At 36.7% G+C, this 23,899-nt stretch overlaps 3 protein-coding genes across 4 annotated transcripts; 2 read left to right on the top strand and 1 right to left on the bottom strand.

The window, feature by feature from the left end:
* Positions 1 to 433: 433 nt before the first annotated feature.
* On the bottom strand, positions 434 to 1,117 carry LOC133288060 (NDR1/HIN1-like protein 12). The gene has a single exon (XM_061485756.1). It carries the CDS (start codon positions 1,115 to 1,117, stop codon positions 434 to 436), a length of 684 nt encoding a protein of 227 aa, XP_061341740.1.
* A 982-nt stretch (positions 1,118 to 2,099) lies between these two features.
* Positions 2,100 to 17,499, top strand: LOC133288066 (uncharacterized). 2 transcript variants are annotated; one of them, XM_061485764.1, is made up of 5 exons: positions 2,100 to 2,141; positions 8,897 to 8,974; positions 10,509 to 10,590; positions 16,165 to 16,307; positions 17,121 to 17,499. In XM_061485764.1, exons 1-5 carry the CDS (start codon positions 2,100 to 2,102, stop codon positions 17,322 to 17,324), a joined length of 549 nt encoding a protein of 182 aa, XP_061341748.1. In that variant the 3' UTR covers positions 17,325 to 17,499. The 2 variants fall into 2 exon arrangements, with proteins under 2 accessions (XP_061341748.1, XP_061341747.1); XM_061485763.1 differs by lacking the exon at positions 2,100 to 2,141 and adding an exon at positions 8,277 to 8,720.
* A 4,112-nt stretch (positions 17,500 to 21,611) lies between these two features.
* LOC133288059 (secreted RxLR effector protein 161-like) lies at positions 21,612 to 22,094 on the top strand. Its single transcript, XM_061485755.1, has one exon. It carries the CDS (start codon positions 21,612 to 21,614, stop codon positions 22,092 to 22,094), a length of 483 nt encoding a protein of 160 aa, XP_061341739.1.
* The last annotated feature ends 1,805 nt before the right edge of the window (positions 22,095 to 23,899 follow it).

The raw sequence follows: 23,899 nt of genomic DNA, 5'->3' as shown, positions 1-23,899 counted from the left end.
AGTATTTGTATGATTATATCCTATTGTTGGCAGCTAGCTACAAAAAAAGTGCCAATAAATAAAATCACTAATGAAATAACAAGTGATTGTTGTAGCAGACAAAACTAATTGATAAACCTTTGTATTGTTATTTATTTTACTAAATTGATATAACTTGTTCCATACACAGATGAAAAGAATATTAATTCTTCACTACCCATTAAAGCCATAAGCTTCCTAAAAAGAGTGTCTTCGGAATACATTAATGCAGAGTTATCTTAGCAGGATTGAAATATCTCCTGCAAAAGCAAAGAATCAAAAAAGATACTGAATTTTATTAACTGTAAAAAATCTATTTCGTGAAGAGAAAAAAGAAGAAGAAAAAGTATGGTAGTTGAACATGAAGAGACCTTGTCCAATTTGTGTACATAGTGAAACAAAATGGAAGAAATAATCATTTTGATTTAGAGGTGCATCGTGAGGGAATGTAACTCCCATTCAAGGGGTGAAATTTAAGAGTACACTCCAGATTGTCCCAGAACTTAACAGAACCTAAAGGTCCTATTCTCCACCGTGTATACGCGTTTCCCTTCAAGTCAAAGCCTATGATATTTCGCTTCCAAGATTGATCCACTCCCTCCATTTGATCAGGAGTTAAGGGTATAGAGGAGGCCTGAACAACATAATTAAGGTACTTTGAACTGTTCTTGGGAACATCAAAGGGTTCAGCAACCATCACAGCAATGCCTTGGCCTTGGTAGCTAAGGTTGAACCTTACATTAGTAAAAGTTGCATGAGCCTTTGCATTTCCATTCTGTGCTCTCACGAGAATGGAGATCTGGGTTTGGAGCAAACCAGCATAGTCATTTCTGAGAAGGTCTAGATGAGCATAGGTGATGCTGATGATAGGGACCCTAGGGTGTAAGACCAAGAAACCAATGAACACTACTATGCCTGCAATGACCACACCTATGGCTATGATTGTGCAGAGAATAGCAGCAAGCCAGATTAAGGGGTGTGTGCTACCACTCTGATGAGTGACTAGTCTTTTTCTATGCCGCTTGGGGGTTTGAGTCTCTGCACCTTGGTGGTGATGTTGAAGGGGGTGGGGGTTTCCATGGTCAGTGTGGGACGGCATGGAATGGAGATTGATGCACAAAATTAAGCCATGTTGTGTAATTGTGAGTTTTATGTTTGTGGGGTAATACTTGGTTGGGTTTGGCTACCTTAGCCAGGTAGGGAACTGCACAAAAATTTGGTTCTTTATCTCTAATTGGTGGGAAGGTTTTGGTATCTTCCTTTCCTAGCTTTAAAGCATATGTCGTAGCTTGTGCTAATTTTTAATCATTTGTTGCATATTATACGCTTCTCTCCATTAAGGTATCTTGGCTTGGCTACTATTTTAATCCTAAAGAGTAAGCAAACTGATTTTTATACATTAGATTTTTTCTTACACCTATACTTGGTTTAGAAAGAAAAATAAAAAAAAAGAGGTTGTTGTCTATAGATAAAATACCAAACTTGCAAAAAAAATGATAAAATTATTTAGTAATGTAAATATCAGTGTACAAAAAAGTGAATACCAAACTTGCATCACCAAATACCAAGTTACAAAACACTTTTCTTTGCCGATTTCCTGGCTTTAAAGCTTTAATCGCGAATGCGTTTGTAGTTGGAGGGAAAGTCATCAGTTAATACATTTTCACTTGCTGAGTTGATTTATTGATATTTTAATAAACCATAAAATATTTATGCATTGTTATTATTGTTACATTCAATGAATTGTAATAAATAATTTAAGGAAAAACTATTCTTGTGCAACATAAGAGTAATGTTATCTCCAATAGATCCATCGAAAATCGTGACACTCTTTTTTATTTTTTTATAAATGATATGTGTGTCTACAACATGAAGGATCTTCTCTCATGTAACATCATATTATATGAACCCAATATTTAATTCATTAAAGATAGCCAATACTTTATTAAAAAAATGGTAGCCTGAATTCCGTTTCTGTCCTTGACATTAATAAAGCATGACACAGCCTCATCAGTTATTACATTTTCACTTCCGGGCCTGCAGAGAGAAAAATGATGGGAGATTGAGAGTGATGATCGTAAATGGGCCTCTTTCGTTCGGAAGACAAAGTATGGCCTAAATTAGTTTCAGGCCCAAACTAGTGGGCCTCTTTCGTTCGGTTGACCCAAGTAGTTGCAGGGCCAAATTTGCTAATAGAAATGTGTAAGTTAGGTTTGGTTTGAATTGAATTGAATTGATTTTTAAAATCAGAAAAAAAAAAAAAATATAATATAATTAAAAAAATTGATTTTTCATATTTTTTCAGTTTTCGTTATATTTGATCCGTTTATAAATAGTCGTACTAACTTTTCATTATATATTTATGAAATTAAAATATTTGAGTTTAATAAAAAAAATTCTTTTTGAAAGGCACATGGATTAGATTCTCTCTTTTTTTTAAATAAAAATAAAATCAGTTTAGACCTGGAGCTTGCTATTAGTTGCTGCTGTTCTCTCTCGTATCATATTGCAAAGTACTTGTGGTTTTTCCTTTAATAATAGATGGAAAAAGTGTGTATCAATTTAATAGATGTAAAGTTATGTCATTTTATGTGAGAGAAAGAGATAGATAAATGAGGAAAGAGAGTGGACAAAAAAATATAAAGGTGTGGGTCTCACCTCTTTGTGAGAGTGAAAAGATATAAGTTGTGTCATTTAAAAGGATAAACACTTTTCCCATAATAGATATGTGTAATAATATTTTTTAAAAGTGTGTTGTTTATAAAAAATGATTAATGTTTCTCATGTGAGATAATTTTATCTCTTATATATACATAAAAGTATATGAGGTCCATTTTTCTTCTATTCTTTTTACACGGTCTTATATATTTTTATATGTGTGTAGGAGATAAAATTCTTTTGAGAAACATTTATCCATTTATAAAATATATAAACAATGAAGTGTCTACTCTTAATTTATTTTAAAGAAAAATTATATTCTTAATTTATTTGAATTTAAAAATAAATACACCATTATTTACAGACTTTTGATAGATTATTTTTACATGATTTTAAGACAAGAAAGGTTTGTCAAATTTTAAACTGATTTTAACCAATCTCAGTTAGGCTCTGGTACTAAAGCCAAACCCAGCCCAAAAGGACCAAAGCCCACAAGACACGGACCCGTAAAACTAAAACCGGAAAGGGTTATCAGCAAACCAACCCAAAGGCCCACTACGAACCATAAAAAAACCTTTATCTGTTGCCAAAACATCCAAAAGCAACGGTAAAAAGGTTTTTGTATCAGGTACCAGTGTGACAACCATGGGGGAGCTTGGTGGATCTGAACCAAAAGGAGAGGACAAAGAAAATGTCAATCCAAAGGATCAGCCTCCTGATGCTCTGGAAATAATGAGAAGATTCTCCCAATCCCAGGAAGGGAAAGAATTCGATGTTAAGCTGCTTACCATGAGTGGTACTGAAGTGTTCTCTGAAATCAGGCAATGACTCTCTTGCTGTGTATTTCTTTCCGTAAAATATCTGTTTTAATGATTGTGTGCAGCTGGAATGTGAGGGGAGCAGGGAAGAAAGGTCTGGCCCCACTTATTAAAGATTTAACCAAAAGATTCAGAATTAAGGTTCTTTGTCTAATGGAGACTTGTGTTAGTGGAGATAAAGCAAAACGTTGCATTGCTAAATTGGGTTTTAATAACCACTTTATTCAAGAAGCAGTGGGATTCTCTGGGGGACTGTGGTTGTTATGGAATGAGGAAGATGTAAATATTCAAATAATTAATACACACCACCAGTTTATCCACACATCCTTGGCTTTGAAGGAGTCAAGGAAGGTTGAACTTATTTCGTTCATTTATGCTAGTCCTAGAGCAATTGAAAGAAGACCTCTATGGGATAGCCTTTAAAATATAAACATCAACGACAATGGTGCTTGGATAACAATGGGAGACTTCAACGCATACCTGCTGAAAGATGAAAAAAAAGGAAGGGCTCATCCGAATTGGAACTCGATGAGGGACTTCCAAACCTGTCTGGAGGAATGCAATCTCTTTGATATTGGTTTTAAAGGGCCAAATCATACGTGGAAGAGAGGCATGCTATACGAAAGACTGGACAGAGCTTGTAGTAATGACAAATGGAATCTTCGCTTCCCTAATAGATTCCTTAATCATATTCCTTTCTATAGCTCAGATCATAGACCCATCATCCTACTTAATGGTTGTCCCCCTCGTGGATCTAATAGCAATCGGCCATTTCGCTTCATGGCATCGTGGCTGACTTGCAACTATTTCCATAATGTAATAGATAACTACTGGGGTGGAGAAGCTGTCTGGAAACCTGCCTCTGTGAAGTTCCAAAATGAGGCTCAGAACTGGCACAAAAACTCTTATAAGGAAGCAAATAAGAAGAAATACAGCATCCATGCGAGACTCAATAGGATTGATGATATGATGAGTCGAGTTCATGATCCAGACTTAGAAGATATCCAGAGACACCTGTGGAACGATTTGAATGAAATTTATCTTCGTGAAGAGATCCTCTGGTTTCAAAGATCTAGGTGTAATTGGCTGATGTTTGGGGATAGAAATTCGAAATTCTTCCACTCTACTACAATTGCGAGGAGAAGAGTTAACAGAATTGATTGTTTGAAAAATGAGAATGATGAATGGATAGGTGATCCAAGCCTCTTGAGCAGCATGATAACAAATTATTTTGAGGTACTCTACAGTGAAGAAGCTGGCAGCAAACCCAGATTCCCTATGAACGGTATGTTTCCCCCTCTCAGAAACCAGAGTCTGAGGTTGATCAATGTTATACCTTCTGTGGAGGAAATCAAGCAGGTGGTCTTCCAATTTAGAGCCTTTAAATCTCCAGGTTCGGATGGTCTTAATGCTCTTTTCTTCCAAACTCAATGGAACAAGGTGGGGAAGGCTGTCTGTGATGTAGTCATGGAAGCGTTTCTGAACCCTGCAAGTGTGGCATCAATCAATCAAACTCTCTTATGTCTGATTCCTAAAGTGGAATGCCCTGAATCAGTGAGACAACTGAGACCTATAAGTTTATGCAATGTGATATACAAAACTGTTACCAAGTTGGTTTCCAATAAATTGAGGAATCATATGAATCACTTGGTGATGCCTAACCAGTGTAGCTTTGTTAGAGGAAGACATAACTCAGATAACATTATCATTTCTCAATAAGTCTTCCATTTCATGAGAGCCAAAAAAGGGAAGAAAGGCTGGATGGCCATCAAGGTGGATTTGGAAAAAGCTTATGACAAACTTGGCTGGGATTTCATCGAGGATACCCTGAAGGAAATTAAGCTTCCTGATGATCTCATAAAATTAATCATGAACTGTGTATCAACAGCTTCCGTGAATGTTTTGTGGAATGGAGCCACTACTAGGGAATTCAAGCCAACAAGAGGGGTGAGACAAGGTGATCCTATATCACCCTATCTGTTTATTCTGTGTATTGAGCGTTTGGCTCATCTTATCAACCTGGTTGTCGACCAAGGAGATTGGAAACAAGTGAGACTAAGGAAAAATGGCCCTTATCTATCCCACTTATTCTTTGCAGATGATCTTCTTCTGTTTGGAGAAGCCTCAATGAAGCAAGCTCAAGTCATGAAACACATTTTGAAGTGCTTCTGTGATTCCTCAGGCCAAAAGGTTAGTTCTGAAAAAACTCGTGTGCTATTTTCTAGGAATGTTAACCATAATCATGCCATGGAATTAAGCAATGAGCTAGGATTTGGCCTAACTGGTGACCTGGGGAAATACCTAGGAGTTAATCTCCATCACAAAAGGGTAACCAAAGGAATTTTCAACCATATTATGGTGAGAGTGAACAGGAAGACGGGAGCTTGGAAGAAAAGATCTTTGTCCTTCGCGGGTAGGAATGTTCTTGCTCAGTCAGTCTTATCGGCCCTTCCTATGCTATGCAAACTAGCCTCATCCCTCTAGGCACTTGTGATGAAATTGAAAAGACTATCCGAGGATTTGTATGGAACTCCAGTGGAAAAGGTACCAGCCCTCATAATGTCAACTGGTCGAAAGTGTGTTATCCGAAGGACATGGGAGGTTTGGGAATCAAGTCTATGAGAGAATCAAATAAAGCCTTCTTAATGAAAGTCGGCTTTGGCATTCTAACTAAAAAGGACACCCTCTGGGTGCAAATTCTGAGAAATAAATACAACATCAGTAATGATCCAATTCGTGATCTGAAAGCATCTACAAATGGTTCAAACCTGTGGAAAGGAATGATAAAAGTTTGGCCTGATGTCAAAAAATATTCTAGAGTCCTAGTCGGTAATGGAGAAAACACCAGATTCTGGCTGGATAATTGGTTACCGAATACTGGGTGCATCAAGGACTTGGCTCTTGAAGAAATCCCTGATCAAGTGCTTCAGTATAGTGTTGCGGATTATGTCACTCCTCAAGGCTCATGGGATTGGCAGAGAATCTCAACCATTGTTACCCCTGATATTAAGAAGGTCATTGCTATCATCCTTCATGCAAATCAAGAGAATGGTGAAGACAAGATTTGCTGGACAAAAACCAGTGATGGGTGTTTATCTGTGAAATCGGCTTATAAAGCGTTTAAAATTTTTAAGGATGATCAGACGAGGATAAACTGGAAATCCATATGGAAATGGGATGGGCCAAGTAGAATCAAGACATTCCTCTGGTTTCTTGCTGGTGACAAGCTAATGACAAACCAGCAACGCTTTGTTAGACATTTCACTGATTCTAATATTTTCCCCCGTTGCCAATCTCAGCAAGAAAACTCCTCGCATCCTATTAGAGACTGTGTTTGGTCCCAAGCTGTGTGGAAAACCATGATTTATCCAAGTAAATGGCCTTCTTTCTTCTCGAATGCGCATGTAGATTGGTTAAATGGAAACCTGCAATCGAAGGGGACTGGGGTTGGAAACAGAAACTGGAGTCTACTATTTGGTGTGACTTGCTGGTGCTTATGGAAGGAAAGAAATGACTTTGTTTTTAATAGGGTACACCCGAATACCCAGGGAAACATAAGAATTATCCTCGGGTATTATGAAAACTATATATCTGCAAAAGATATTCTGGTGAAAGGTGGCCTCCAGCAAATTTCAGGCCCTCCCCCAGCTGCTACTTGGATTCCTCCTCTCGCGGGCTGGATGAAGATGAATGTTGATGGAGCAAGCTCAAAGGACAACTTAAAGTCTGGGTGTGGTGGTGCACTAAGAGACTGTGAAGGGGACTGGATAGTGGGTTTTACTAAAAATCTGGGACATGAAAATGCTTTTAAAGCAGAACTTTGGAGCTTCCTTGTGGGACTCAATGTGGCTTGGGAGCAAGGCTGCCGTAACCTCCTCATTTAAGGGGACTCCACTCAAGTCCTAAAATTTATAGAAGAGGAGGAACAACTAAGCCACCCTTTAGCCCAGATTGGAAGGAAAATTCGGGAGCTTCTTGAGAGGAATTGGAATGTGCAGATGAAGCATACATTAAGAGAGGGAAACGCGGTGGCTGATTGGTTAGCCCACCAAGATACACCTATTGAAGGATCTGTTCAGTTGTTTCTGACCCCTCCTGTGAGGTGCAGTATTTTGCTTTGTAAAGACAATTTGAATATTGAATCAACTAGTGTAACCAACTAGTTTTCTGGTTATGCTGAGAATTTCAAAAAAAAATAAAAAAAATAACGTGACCATGAGTCAAGAATATATCCGCTTATATCTTATTTAATATATGATAGGGGTCATATTATAACATTATAATTTTATAAAACTGAATTGATAATAATAAAAAAATTTAAAAAATATTAAAATAGATATTTATAAAATTTTATTAATAATTTATTTTTATATAGTTATAATTTTTTCACCATAACTTCAAATAAAAAATATGAGAATTCATGAAGCTGAGTCGTGTCATGTGGAGCAGCTCCCAAATCATTGCTATGCCCGTTATTATAAATTTATAACAGACGTTCGCATCTTAAATTTTGTCATGATATGTGAAAGTTCTGATATTAATATAAGATTTCATTCAATAAAAAATAACATTTTAAAAGAATGTGTTGATAGCAAACTTATAATATACACGTGTCGGCCCAAACTATGTAATAAATAATAAATTCCAATCCGTACAAAAAACCCCAAGATTTTTATGATGACTTGTTGGAAAAAAGGGTGGTTTTATTCAAATTGAGTTCCAGATGGACGAGACAGGTTCTTAACTGGTGGCATGAGACAAAAACAACACAATCACTGTAAAACTCCATATTTTTTTGTGGCTGACGATGACCCTTTTCAGACAGATACATGAACACACCCTCAACGTTGATTTCGCATCCCCCATTTCTTTCTCTCTCTCTTTCTCTTCCTAACTCCTACTCTGTCTTAGCCACTAACTGCTTCACTTTTTCGATAGACCATGAAACTGTCGCAGACATTGTTGCGGAGACCCTTCACAACAACATCGCCAGCGTCACTCAACAGCCAAAGTTCAATCTTGAGCTCAAATGGTAAAAGGGTCTCTTTGTTGGGGTACCAAAGCCTCAGATTTCTACGTTGCGCTTGCAGCAACTCAGGACCCGCCGTTTCTTCATCTACGGTGAATCCTTCTCCGCCGCTTGTTGCTTCCGATTCTGGTTTTGATTCTGTTGCAACTCATAACTTGGTAGGGAATCTGGAAGGCATAGAGGAAGGCATTGAGAAGGTATGAGTTTAGCTTGCTGGGGTTCCTTCTTTGTGATAAGCTTTTGGAATCATTGATTTGGTTATTATTCTAAATCTTACTTCATGAATATAGCCTTAGTTATTACCTTTGAATGGTTTTGAAACTGGGTACTTCTTTGTCTGATTTTTTTGTGTTTTGGTCGATGAATTTTGTAGGTGATTTATAGATGCCGGTTTTTGGCTATTCTGGGAGTCTTTGGGTCTTTAATTGGATCATTTATTTGTTTTATCAAGGTATGGTTTTTAAACTTTGTTATTTACTTTGTCATGGTCATGGTTGTCATTTGTATAGTATCTGATCAAATTTACCAAAATTATTGTACGCTTTAATGCCATATTGGTTAGAATAGTCTCATAGATGAAGCTAAAAAAAAAAACAAAAAAAACAAAGAAGACTACCGAAATCTTTTTGTGTACACCTTAAAGCGGAGATGTATGAAGAGGGAGCTGGTAAAGTTGCTTCTTTGTGACTGAAAGGTCATGGGTTCGAATCCGAGAAAGAATCTCTTTGCAAATATACAAGATAAGATTGCATATATGGATTGTCATTGTTTAGGGGCCAGAAAGTGACCACAATTTAGTATTCTAACCTCCTTGTGAATTATAGATTTTACATGCAAATTCATCTGATAAATGGCATATGCTGATAAAGATCAATCAGACTTAGGGCCTGTTTGGATGGGCTTTTTTCCCTCCAAAAGCTACTTTTTTTAAGAAAAAAAAGCACTTCTCACTTTAAGTTCGTCTGGATGCCTGTTTTAAAAAAAAACAGAAGTCACAAAAAAAGTTAAAAACCTACTTTTTTTAGAAGCTAAAAATTTTAACTTCTAAAAAAAGCAAAAGCCAAATATTTTTTTCAAAAACTAAATAGCTTTAAATTTTGTAAAAAGCACTTTTAAAATAAGGAAGACATAAAAGTTACTTTTAACAAACTGGCTCTTAATCATCCTTGATCTTTTATGTATGGATTTTATTCTTAGGTCTTAATTTGACATGCCGTCATTCATCTCATTTGCTCAAAAAGGAAATAAATAGTACGTGTGAATTTAGGATTTTATAGGTTTAGATTGTAATTGATTCTTATTGTTTTCCTTCATTCAACAAAACTAATACAACCACTGCTACCAATTCCATTAGAAACGTCGCAATGGTCCTGCTGATTGCTGAAGCATGTTTCTCAGCCAATCCATAAGTACACGTTAGCCTTGATCCTTTATTTAGATTAAAAGTAAAATGAGACTAGCTGCTCACTTAGTTCCTTGGTTCAATTTCGTCCCAACTAAATAACAGTATATGAGCCCCGCAAAATTTTGGCTTTGCTAAAGACAGATGATATAGATAGTGCTTGGTCACTGGCCTGCATACATCTTATGAATTTTGATGGGGTGATTCCAGCATCCTTGCATGGAAATATTGTTGATTTCTTAATATTTCATTTCAATTATAAAAATCTATACAAACAGCATCTCTTGTATCTATGTGTGCTTCCCTTGTACCATTCAGACCTATATGAGGAGATGAAGGCATCTGCGGAAAAAAAACATGGTGGGAAGAGTTGGGGACATGGAAAGTTGGGAAGAATAAAGGAAAGTTTGTATATTTGCAATTTGAAAATTTAAGTAACTTTATGCTTAGATAGATAATTGAATTGCCCAAATTGGTTGAGTTAATTGTTTCAGTTTTAAGAAATTAATTACAATGGTTATGCTATGTCTGATGAATTTCGTTTTAATGCATAATTCTATTTTATTGACCCCTTAACACGCAGGGCTGCACAATTGTTGCAGAGTCATATTTGGAATACTTTGTAAACCGCGGTAAAGTAATCCAAATGCTGATAGACTCTATTGGTAAGTGTCTCTAAAGTTAAACTCCTATAAGTTTGTGCAGTTGGCTTCTTCTTATCCTATGTCTTCATTATATAGCATATTATTCTTCGTTTAATCATTGTCCTTGGTGATAATAACATTAGTCCTTGTCGTCATTGAAATTAAATTGGTAGAATTCCATAAAAAGGGCATTTTGGCATAATGTTAAATAAGGCCTTAGGCACATACTATAACAGAATATGACTCAACTTGACCAAATTTTACAATTACAGAACCAAAATATTTTATATCTGCCAACTTTTTTCAATGTGTTTTTTGTGAACCTGTATTTGACTTTGTGTAAAGAACCACTTCAACCCAAAACCTTAAGGTGTTGGGTGAGGGCCTTTTTAATGATTTATATTATTCTCTAACACACCCCCTCACGCAAGAGCCCTTTGGGCTAGAAGCGTGGATATTGCACAGGCCCAATTTTTGGTTTACCTTTTGTGCTTTTTATTTTAATTCCACTTTAAAGTGGGGGGCGGTGAGGATCGAACTTGTGACCTTGTAGTCACTCAAGCTCTGATACCATGTTATGAACGTAAAACTTAGTGTATTTCATGAATCTGTCATCTAAATATTACATGAACGTATCGTTACATATATACACTCTCTGATACAAGAGAGGAAGTAAAAGCACTTAAGAAACTAACTAACAGTATACAACTAATCTCCTAAAAATTAGGAACCAATTAACAAACTCCACGTCAGCTAGTTAAACTAAAACGCATGCAATATTACAAGTCAAGTAGACGTTGCATTAGTAGACGTTTTATACTTCAACACCCCCTCACAAGCTGGACGGTGGATATCACGAAGACCCAGCTTGGCAATGATGGAATGGAAGGAGGATGGATGTAGTGCTTTTGTAAATACGTCAGCCAACTGATCAGCAGAGGCAACAGGAAAAAGACGTAGCAATCCAGCTTGAAGCTTCTCTCTGGTAACATGGATATCAATCTCTATATGCTTAGAACGTTCATGTAACGTTGGATTCTTGGCAAGAAAAATGGCGGAAACATTGTCACAATAAACGTGCGCAGCAGTGGTGCAAGGTATACAAAGATCGCGAAGGAGGAAAGTGATCCATTGCAGTTCACAAGTCATTGAAGCCAGAGCTCTATACTCTGCTTCACTGGATGAGCGAGAGACTGTTGGCTGCTTCTTAGATCGCCAGGAAATCAAAGAAGAGCCAAGAAAAACGCATATCCCAGTAACAGATCTTCTAGTATCAGGGCAACATGCCCAATCGGAATCTGCAAAGCCACTCAATTGCAGAGAGTTCTGAGATGACAGGAACAAGCCAACACCAAGTGAACCTTTAATATACCTGAGAACACGATGAGCTGTTGTACGATGTGCATCAGTAGGGGCATTAACGAATTGACTGAGTTGTTGAACGGGGAAGCAAATATCTGGACGAGTCGTTGTTAGATATAACAAACGACCTATGAGCCGTTTGTATGAAGCAACATCTAACTCAGAAAGGGGTGTACCTTCAGTACGAGAAAGACGAGTAGAAGGTAGCATAGGAGTTGATAAAGGCTTGGCACCCAAGTAGCCAGCAGCAGACAAAATATCCAATGCATACTTACGTTGATTGATCACAATACCACTTATGTTTCGAGAAATCTCAAGACCCAAAAAATATCTTAACGGGCCTAAATCTTTAATTCGAAATTGGTTATCCAAAACAGTCTTTACATGATGAATTTCAGCAACACTATCACCAGCTAAAACAATATCATCAACATATATAAGTAAAGCTGTAAAGGAGCTATGATCATGTTTGATGAACAAAGAATGGTCAGCTGTGGATTGAATATAACCAAGTGAAATCAACGAAGTAGACAATTTCGAATGCCACTGTCTGCTGGCTTGTTTTAACCCATAGAAAGATTTTCTCAACCTACAAACTTTGCCTGGAGAAGCTGTAACACCAGAAGGTAATTTCATAAACACTTCCTCATTCAAATCTCCATGTAGGAACGCATTGTTAACATCGAGTTGTTCAATCACCCAATTCTTAGCTGCAGCAACCGAAAGCAGCAATCTGACAGTGGTCATCTTGGCAACAGGACTAAAGGTATCAAAATAGTTTACCCCCTCCAACTGAGTATACCCTTTAGCAACCAATCGTGCCTTATATCGTTCAACAGATCCATCGGTCTTGTATTTCACTTTATAGACCCATTTGCATCCAATGAAATGTTTATCAGATGGGAGATCAACAAGATCCCATGTATGATTTAATGCCAAAGCAGATAATTCAACATTCATTGCATCTTGCCAGCAAGGAAACTTAGAAGCTTCAGCATATGACTTTGGCTCAACAACAGTAACCATATTTGAACAGAAACGAGTATATAATGGAGAACATTTATCATAAGACAAAATTTGAGAAAGGGGATAAGGAGTACCTGAAGAAGAAGAGAGGACAGTAGAAACAACATTGTTGCACTGAAAATCCATGAGGTAACTTGGTCTTTTCTTTGGTCTGGATGAACAACGAATGGGAACAATAGGTATTGGAGAAGATGTTGGAACATCAGTAGTTTGGTCACAAGGAACAGCAGGAACAGGTGATGGGTTACTAACAGTAAAGGGATCATAAAAAATAACAGGTGGTGGGCAAGGCAATATGGATGGTGAAACAAGATTAGGCACATTAATAGAATGTGAGAATGGAAATGTCAATTCATAAAATATGACATTACGAGAAAGAAACAATTTGTGAGAAGAAAGCTCAACCAACAAATATCCCTTGGTACCATCTTGATATCCAAGGAAAGCATATTTTTGGGCTCTAGGGGAAAATTTTGTGCGATGAGAATGAATGGTAGAGGCATTTAACATAAACAACCAAAGGATTTTAGATGAACAAGAGATGGTGGTTTAGAATGTAAAATTTCATAAGGGGTTTTGTATGCAAGTAGAGGTGTACATAGACGGTTGATGATGTATACTGAATGAGCAATAGCATAACACCAATATGACTTGGGTATGTTAGCTTGGAATAACAAGGCTCTAGCTACATTCATAATATGTTGATGTTTACGTTCTACTATGCCATTTTGCTCAAGTGTTTCAACACATGTGGTTTGATGGAAGATTCCTTTGGCCTTAAAAAACTCATGCACGAGGAATTCGGTACCATTATCAGTGCGAATGGATTTTACAGTAGCTTGAAATTGGTTTTCATGGAATGTAATACAATGTTGGATAGAACTACGAACATCGGATTTGTTCTTAATGAAGATGAGCCAAGTATAACGTGTATAATCATCAACAATAGAAAGAAAGTATTTATGTCCATGTACTGAAGCATTAGGTGTGGGACCCCAAATATCCATATGTAGCAATTCAAAAGCTTTATTTGATCGACTATTACTTGAACAGAATGGTAATTTCTTTTGTCTAGTAAAATGACATATAGCACATGGTGATACAGTTTTTGATGAAATAAAAGGAAACTTGACAGACATGTGTTTTAGGGTAGTGGGAGAAATGTGGCCTAATCTATACTGCCAAAGTAGGTGGTCATTGTTATCAGTACATGAAGTGGAATTACAGATAACAAAATCAGTAAAATTCGAGTAGTTGTTGGTCTTGAAACTTGGTGAAGAAGGTATGACCAAAGAAAAGCGACCTCCATCTTGTTTAGCTGTACCAATCTTCCTCTTGGTACTCACCTGCTTTATGAAACAAAAGGAATTAGAGAAAACAAGATAACAATGCAACTTGGACATTAATTTTGTGACTGAAATTAGATGGACTTGGAAGTTTGGGACATATAGCACATCAAACAGTATTAAATCAGAAGAAAAATGGACATTTCCTGCATATGATGCAGTGACTCTTGAACCATCAGGCAGATTTATATGCACAAAGTTAATTTTATGAAATGAAGAAAGGCTAGAAAGTGATGATGTAATATGATCAGTTGTGCCAGTATCAAGGATCCAACGCAACTGAGTACCTGAATTATAATTGTTTGTTTCTGCACTTAATGCAGATGTGGACACAAGATTAACATGACCAGTGGTATCTGTATTGAGTGTTGGTGTAGATGCAGGGTTTGTGTGAAGAAAGTCCTTTGAAGATTGTAAAGCTTGTACCAGTTCATGAAACTGTTGATTAGACAAAGTCATCGATGAAACTTCTTTGTTTCGATCTGCACATTCAGCTCGCGTGACATTGTTTGCAGTGGATGCATCATTCCTCCTCTTATAGCCTAGAGGAAAACCATGCTTAAAATAACAGGTTTCAACAGTATGATTGTCCATCTTACAGTGAGTGCAAAATCTTGAATCACGTCCTCTTCCTCTTCCTCCTCTATTGCTGAAACGTCCTTTGCCTCTATTTGTAGGAAAACTCCTTCTATTCTCATCTGATTCACTTATAAACACCTTCGAAACATCATCAATATTCAGATTCAGATGAAACTCTCGTTCCTGTTGAGCCAGCATTGAACACCTTATTAACATCTGGCAAAGGATTGATCAGCATAATTTGGGATCGTACATGAGCATACTGCTCATTTAGCCCCTTTAAAAATCTTATAGTCTGATCCTGATCCCTTCGAACTCGTATCTCAAGTAAAGCTGGACAGTTACAAGCCATAGCGCATTGGCAAGTAGGCATTGGCCTCAGATTTTCTAACTCATCACACAGACTCTTCAAATGAGTAAAATAATCGCTTATGCTTTTGTCACCTTGTTTCATCCTGTAAATATCTTCTTGTAGATCTGAAATTCTGAAGATATCTGCTTGCGAAAAACGTTCTTTTAGATCTTTCCAAGCATCCTCTGCTCGATCTATCCAGAGTATCGATTGCAAAATTGATGGAGAAATTGAATGATGAATCCACGATAGTACAGTAGTATTACAACGCTGCCATGCATTGAACTGAGGATCCATGGTTGGAGGTGGTTGCAAGCTTCCATCGATGAAGCCAGTTTTTTTTTTTGACAGCAACGCCATGGACATGGCTCGAGACCATACATGATAGTTCTATCCATCTAGTAAAACAGAAACTAGAACTTGCGATGGACTTTCACTGGGATGAAGGAAGTATGGATGAGAGGGATTTGTAACAAAATCAAAAGTCATACTCTGATTCGCCATTGTTGAAGAACTCAAAGAAAATTGGAGAATCAGAGCTTCTTGAGTATTTGACTTTGTAACTAGAAACTTGAAGAGTATCAGTATTCTATTTTCCAATTACTATGGAAAATAGTTTGTGCATATGTTCAATCCATATATGAATAAAATAACCTTAACTTATCCCAGGGCAGCATATATATCTATATATGTTCATGTGTATACATGGGCCTTTTCTATAGGATAGAGTTGTATTTTGGGATAACCCGTGGGTTTCCATCATGAATTTCTTTAGAGGTTTTACCTAAAGGGCCTGGAAAGCTCTTATAAGATATTTTCATTTTTCTTTTATTTCTTATTTTGTATATGTATTTATGTTGTTCTACGAGGATTTCTTATCTTTTCTTTGTGCTTCTCTTCTTTCTAACTTCTACTTTATTGTTCATCCAGATGTCTATCTTTTAGGAACTGTGATGCTAGTCTTTGGAATGGGTCTCTATGAGCTCTTTGTCAGTAATCTTGGTAGTTCAAGCTCTCTGCCAGATCAAAACCCTTCTGACAGATCAAATCTATTTGGTTTATTCACTCTAAAGGTTAGCTTTGGGACATTCTGTTTCTTGATCAACCTTATCTAAGTCAGCAGGATTTTATATTCTACGTATTGCTACTGGCTACGGCCTCTCGTTTGCATTTAGGCCATTTGAAAGAAACACGGAAATGAAAAAGTTGTACTGAACTAAATGTAGGGAGAGACATGCAAGATGTAGAATTACTTTTATGGAAAGTTAAAAAAATAAAAATAAATAAATTTAACACAGATGGGTAATCAAACGATTCAGGAATGTTTTCAGTCATCGTTCAATCGGTCCATTATATGCAGTGGTTTGTAGTGTGCTAAAAAGATAGTTACTGTTAGTTGAAATCCTCCAAGGTTATTTACTTTTAGGTGACCCTTTCATGGGCCATCGGCTTTGTGGTACATTTTTTACCGGTATTTGGAGCTTTGTTCCAGTGGAGAGCACTAGTTGTGTATTAATGCAATGCAACTGTAAAAGTTTTTATTATTACTACTGTAGTTAGAGACTTGTTGGTAGATAATTATGTGAACAGATTATGATCCATTACTATAAATATTAAATAGATATTAATGGATAACATGGTAAATTTAGCATTCCGTAGCTACAGAAATTTGGTATTTCTTGGTTCTAAACTTAAATTCTACTAGCTTGTGTTCCTAAATACCGGAAATTCCTCAATAATATCGATGTACCCGAGGTTGCAAGCTCATGGCCTTCGTAGTGTACTCCTGTTTACCTGCCCAAATATCACACTGTCTCAGGATCTTCTTTTTCTTTATAAACTTTCTTTTGATGTTAGTTCCTCTATGTTGTTTTTTTCCTTTTCAGGAACGACCAAAATGGCTGAATATAAAAACTGTCAATGAACTAAAAACCAAGCTTGGTCACGTCATAGTAATGCTACTTCTGATTGGGATGATTGACAAAAGTAAGAAGGCTGCTATACACACTCCTGTGGATTTGCTATGCTTCTGTGCTTCCGTCTTTCTTTCTTCTAGTTGCCTCTTTTTGCTGTCTAAGCTCAATGAATGAGGCTAAATGGTGTTTACATCCATGTTTCAATGTCAGCACTGAAAGAAAGTAAGGATAAGAACTGATATACACGCATAAAAAAATGATAATCTTCTAGTATTTATTATTACATTGTATATACATGCAGTTATCTTGACTTCATTCCTTTGTTGTGCTTTTGTATCACTTAACCAATCGCCTTATTTGAAGGCTTCGAAGTTGCCCCTCCTTCCTTAACTGGGCCGAAGAATATTTATTAAAATGATAACAGCAGGCCATAAAGGGATAAATAAATTAAAACCTATTTGAAAAACATATGAATAATTTTATTTTATTTTATAAATAAATTGCCCCTCTTTTCTTTTGCGGGGTATGTTGATCGACTTCCACCTTTATTAGGGGGGAAGGAACTTGATGAAAGAGAGATGAATAGTAAAAGGACTATAATAAATCAAAAGGGAAATGTTACTTACACATTATGAAGTTAATCATTGCCCTGTATGAGGTTATATTTGGACCTAACCCAAGTCATGCACTCCCAAAGTCCTACCCACAAACCTTGGTTGTGGTATAGATTGGGAAATTCTTGTATTCACTTGGGGCACACAAGTTGTGTACATTAAGCTAATCAATGTTAAGAAATTGTGAAATAATTTTTTGTAACACATGTTTTACACATCAATATCAATATTACTTTTATCTCAAATTAATTAGGATCGGTAGTAGATAAATATAAATGAAAATTATGAAAAACACATGTTTTATATTTTGAAGTAATAATGCATTAGTTGTTTATTAGGCTAAAATACACAAGTGGACTCAAGATGTCCAAAAGAACCTTTGATCTCATGTAGACAAATTTACCATAATCCGTTTGAAGTACAACACTGTGCTCTTACGTCAAATACGTTTGGCCTTTTGTTTCAAACATACGAATACTAAACGCAATTCATTCAACCAAAAATAAATAAATCACAATTCATTCAACCAAGTGGCATAGCCGGAGTTTGAGTATTATGTTATGAATTCCCAAGCAACTTTCTTAATCTGTACGTGGTCATTTTCATTTCTTTCTCCGCTCTCTTTCCTTTGCACCTCGAGCATTGCACCATAACCATTATTCATGCACCCACTTTGGTGTTTGGAGTTTGGACATTTCTTTTTCTTCTATATAGTCAAGTTGGGCACTCATCACTGCAAAGTCTGATGAAAAACAGAAAGAACATTTGTCTAGTTATATGTGCAATGCTCTCAGGTAATGCCCGTTTAACTTCATCAGCAATAGTTGTAGAGATTAAGATCATTCATCATTACAAGAAGACAAAGTTGCACCCCAATTGTGCTGTTCACAGATAAAAGTTGAATTGTTCACTGTACGGCAAGCAATATATATAGCTCAAAACATAGCCAGCCTCTAATTAATAAATATTTTTTTAATTAATTAAAAGTAAAAATTTAATTTATATTCAATTGTTAAAAAAGTTCCAACCTCCTTAAAGCTTCAACTCTATAAACTTTTCCACTTGTTCAAGACACAAATGAATTATAGCAACTGCACTGAGTTCTTCATCTGCATATGTCTGCTTGTATTTTATGTTTGTTTCTGTGTGCAGCAGTGGACCGCGCCACCCACTAACTAAGAGCAATCATATGATGAAAATTGTCCAAGGATATCATCACATATGATTTTATTTTCATTATTAGTATTGAAAATATTTTTAGTGTGAGTAGCGGTGAAATCCCATGCACGTTAGTTAAAAATGAATTAAGTGAGTATCATATAAGTATAAAAGACTAATATACCTATAGCTTTAAGATTTTGAATTGATTATTATGATTTGTCATTTCGTTTATTGATAGTGGTATAACCTTTCAAGCTCTAGACGGGGACAGTTTGATTGTGGAACTTCACTTGTATTGTTTTAGATTATCTCATTTTCTGTTGTGTGCCCCTATCATTGGTTTCCATAAAATAGAAACAAAAGTTTTCGTCGTATCTGTTCCTAGAAAATTAAAACAAAAGCTAGTTTTAACTGGTAGCTAGATATATCAGGGAAGAAATGGATGGTTCCTGAGTTTTGAGTTTTGACAGAGAGGATAAATTGTGATAATAAAAACAAATAGACATTTCTCTTGGACAATGGAGGTTCTATTATTATCTTGAATTTACATGAGAACAACAGGCCACTATATTTAGGAATATCAGAGGAAGGTAAATTCTAAATAATAATAAAAGGAAAGTTATATTTACAAACTTCTTCTTTACAAATTTTTACAAACTACAATATGTATTAGAGGTAGTACATTCCAGCACGCAGTGTATTACCCATAATACATAATGTAGTTTGTAAGATTATTTTTTTTTGTAAATATAACCTCTCCTAATAAGAAAAGGTTTTGCAATGAATCTTTTTCTTTTTTAAAAATGCAGTATGCCGGGATGGAGTATTTTAAAAAAATAAAATAATTTCTTGCTATAAATTATTCAATACTATTAAATGATATTGATCGTTTTCTTTTTGACACGGATTGGTTTAGCTAATACAATTAAACAACTAGCTGAAACATGTTGCATATTCTGTTGGGAAATTCGTTCCCTCAAACTCCAATGTCAAGCGGGTCCAGGGGAAGCCCGTGGCAGGGGGCCACCACCAATGAGCTAAGGCTACACCAACCGTAGCAAGTGGATTCGACACCATGTCTCAACCCAAAACCTTAAGGCATTGGGTTCATGGGTCCTTTCACTTATATACTTTTCACTTAGCTCATTACCAACCAATGTGGGACTCATCACACTTGAATATCTCAACAATCTCCCCCTCAAGTGTGAAACCCACCATTGGTATGCTCCCCCCCAACTGAGTACCCAAAGCGCAAAGTACTCGACCCGCCTCCTAGCCAATCACTAGGCTAGCTCGAGCCCAATCCGGCTCTGATACCACTATTGGGAAATTCGTTCCCTCAAACTCCAATGTCAAGCGGGTCCAGGGGAAGCCCGTGGCAGAGGGCCACCACCAATGAGCTAAAGCTACACCAACCGTAGCAAGTGGATCCGACACCATGTCTCAACCCAAAACCTTAAGGCATTGGGTTCATGGGTCCTTTCACTTATATACTCTTCACTTAGCTGTTGGGAAATTCGTTCTCTCAAACTCCAATGTCAAGCGGGTCCAGGGGGTTGTTCAATAAATATTTGTTCCTCTAAGTACCCATGCAAGAATGCCGATTTGACATCTAGCTGGTAAATAGGCCAAGAATTTTGTGTAGCCAATGCAACCACCAACCTGATTGTATCATGTCTCGCAACAGGAGAAAAAACTTCTGTATAATCAATCCCATATTGTTGCTTGTACCCCTTGACAACCAAGCGTGCTTTGTGCTTGTCAATTTCACCATTTTCCTTTAACTTTGTTTTAAACTCACACCAATGATTTTGTGTCCATTTGGAAGATCAGTTAACTCCCAAGTATCATTCCTCTCAATTGCATCAATTTCAGCATCCATTGCTTTTCGCCATTTTTCTTCTTTGACAGCACTCTCAAAAGTCACGCGATCACATTCTGAAAACAAAGCAAAGTGAGTAATTGGATCTTCAATTCCAGTTACCTCATAATCTTCCATCCAAGCAGGCCTTCTTCTAACACGACGAAGAGATTGAGTTTCTTCTTCGTCAACTCCAACTACTGTTGGTGAGGATTGACTAGCTGAAGAAGTTGCAATAGACGAATTTTCAGGCATACTAGATGCTGAAATTTGCTCTTGTTCAGAATCAATATCACAAAGAACTTCGGTAGGCTGCTGCATATTCCAATCCCAAGTGTTTTCTTCATCAAAAACAACATCCCTGCTAACCACAATTTTTTTCGTCAGTGGATTAAATAATTTATATGCTTTAGATGTATCACTTACACCTAGAAAGACACATTTTTCAGCCTTGTCATCAAGTTTTTTTCTTTTCTGATCCGGGACAAGAGCATATGCAATGCATCCAAAAATTCTAAAGTGATCCACATTTTTGAAATGACTGATCTTGGTATGATGCATTACTTTCTTGGCATAAGTGTAGCACAATCAAGTGATGGAATTTTTATTTCTCAAAATAAATATGTGGAAGATATTCTAGACAGGTTTTAGATTAAGGATTGTAATCTTGTGCACACTCCAGTTGAATGTGGCTTGAAGTTACATAAAGATCATGGAGGAAAGAAGGTTGACAGCACCTTCTACAAACAAATTGTGGGAAGTTTGATGTATCTCACTACAACAAGACCAGACATAATGTATTCTGTGAGTTTAATTAGCAGGTATATGGAAAATCCTACAGAAATACATTTGTTGGCTGCCAAGAGAATCCTTCGATACTTGCAAGGAACAAGAACTTTCGGGATATTTTACAAGAAGGGTGTAAAATCTGATTTAGTGGGATTTACTGACAATGATTATGCAGGAGATCAAGATGACAGGAAGAGCACATCAGGTTATGTTTTTATGATTGGTACAGGTGCTATTTCTTGGGCATCGAAGAAGCAACCAATTGTCACTTTGTCAAGCACAAAAGCTGAATTTGTTGCTGCTACAGCTTGTGCATGCCAAGCCATTTGGCTAAGGAGAATTCTTGAAGAACTTCACTTCAAGCAAGAAGGAGCAACTTTAATTTATTGTGACAATAATTCTGCAATTAAATTGTCAAAGAATCCAATTTTACATGGGAGAAGCAAGCATATAGATGTGAAGTATCATTTCTTAAGGGATCTTACAAAGGCTGGTATAATTGATCTTATTTTTTTGTAGAAGTGAGGATCAAGTTGCTGATTTGTTTACGAAGCCTCTCAAATATGTTGCGTTTCAAAAGCTCAGGGGATTACTTGGCATATGTTCCATGGAGAAAGTCAAAGGATTTGGAGTAAACTGAATTTTTCAAGAACATCAGCTTAAGGGAGGGAATGTTAGAGTCTCTTTGTTTTTTGTCCGTTAGAAAATTCAATGGTCTTTTAAGTTTGATGTAACGGCCATGTGCTGCACTAAAGTTGTTTGATGAGTCTTAATGGTATCATAATGGGTCAGTTTTGGGTAGTATAATGAGTCATTAAGTTAGAGTTTATTTGGGTGTAATGTGTCTCTTAATGTTATGTTTTTCAGTTTTAGTTTCTGATTTATATTAAGTTTGAGTCAGTTTATGAAATTTGTATTCCCTCTTCAAACATTGTGAGTTATATTTCTGCATCTTAATTTTTCTCTATCAGATCCGCCTCCTAGCCAATCACTAGGCTAGCTCGAGCCCAATCCGGCTCTGATACACGGATTGGTTTAGCTAATACAATTAAACAACTAGCTGAAACATGTTGCATATTCTGTTGGGAAATTCGTTCCCTCAAACTCCAATGTCAAGCGGGTCCAGGGGAAGCCCGTGGCAGGGGGCCACCACCAATGAGCTAAGGCTACACCAACCGTAGCAAGTGGATCCGACACCATGTCTCAACCCAAAACCTTAAGGCATTGGGTTCATGGGTCCTTTCACTTATATACTCTTCACTTAGCTCATTACCAACCAATGTGGGACTCATCACACTTGAATATCTCAACAATCTCTCCCTCAAGTGTGAAACCCACCATTGGTATGCTCCCCCTCAACCGAGTACCCAAAGCGCAAAGTACTCGACCCGCCTCCTAGCCAATCACTAGGCTAGCTCGAGCCCAATCCGGCTCTGATACCAGAGTTGGGAAATTCGTTCCCTCAAACTCCAATGTCAAGCGGGTCCAGGGGAAGCCCGTGGCAGAGGGCCACCACCAAAGAGCTAAGGCTACACCAACCGTAGCAAGTGGATCCGACACCATGTCTCAACCCAAAACCTTAAGGCATTGGGTTCATGGGTCCTTTCACTTATATACTCTTCACTTAGTTCATTACCAACCAATGTGGGACTCATCACACTTGAATATCTCAACATATTCTGACCTTGACATGGAGTAACTTTTCCTTCTAAAATTTCATTTATAAAAGAAGAACAAAAAGTTAAATTTAATTTTGGGTCATACGAAACATTTTTTGTTTAATTATTGAACCATTTATTCTATAATTACAGAAACCTCATACAATAGTTATACTAAGGGGAAGCTTAAAAATGAAAAGGAATGTATAAAAAACTAAAAGTCACGTTATTGTTGTTCACACAATCACACCTTCAGCTGAAATCATCATTTGCTTTAAGCAACCTAACTTGATTTTGCTTTTGGCTTGTATACCCTGATTTCGTTTTCTGCTGCTGTACTTTTACAGCGAAAACAAAGATAGAGAACTCTATTTATAAAGAACTTGAAAGTCCCAAGATCCTTGATATTGAGTGCCACTATTATCGTCTGCGAGGGAATTTGCGAGGAAAAGTAGTAGCGAGGATGAAATTAGCGACAGAATTTTCATAGCAATTCCCTCGCTATACAAGATTTTTCTAGTAGTAATTCGATGTATATTGAGGGACAACATAAATATAATATAACACAAGTGATTGAGTTATAAGTCAATTTTTTGTCAATGAAAATATTTGTGATATCCATTGTTAGAATAAAGTAAAATTTATTATACTATCACTTGTGCTATG

This window comes from Gastrolobium bilobum, unplaced genomic scaffold (genome assembly GCF_033153095.1).
Source record: "Gastrolobium bilobum isolate Gb01-03AN ecotype WA unplaced genomic scaffold, APGP_CSIRO_Gbil_v1 utg3205, whole genome shotgun sequence".
Lineage (NCBI taxonomy): Eukaryota > Viridiplantae > Streptophyta > Magnoliopsida > Fabales > Fabaceae > Gastrolobium > Gastrolobium bilobum.
The sequence above is the reverse complement of the archived record's forward strand: the minus strand, read 5'-3'. Positions and strand labels throughout refer to the sequence as shown.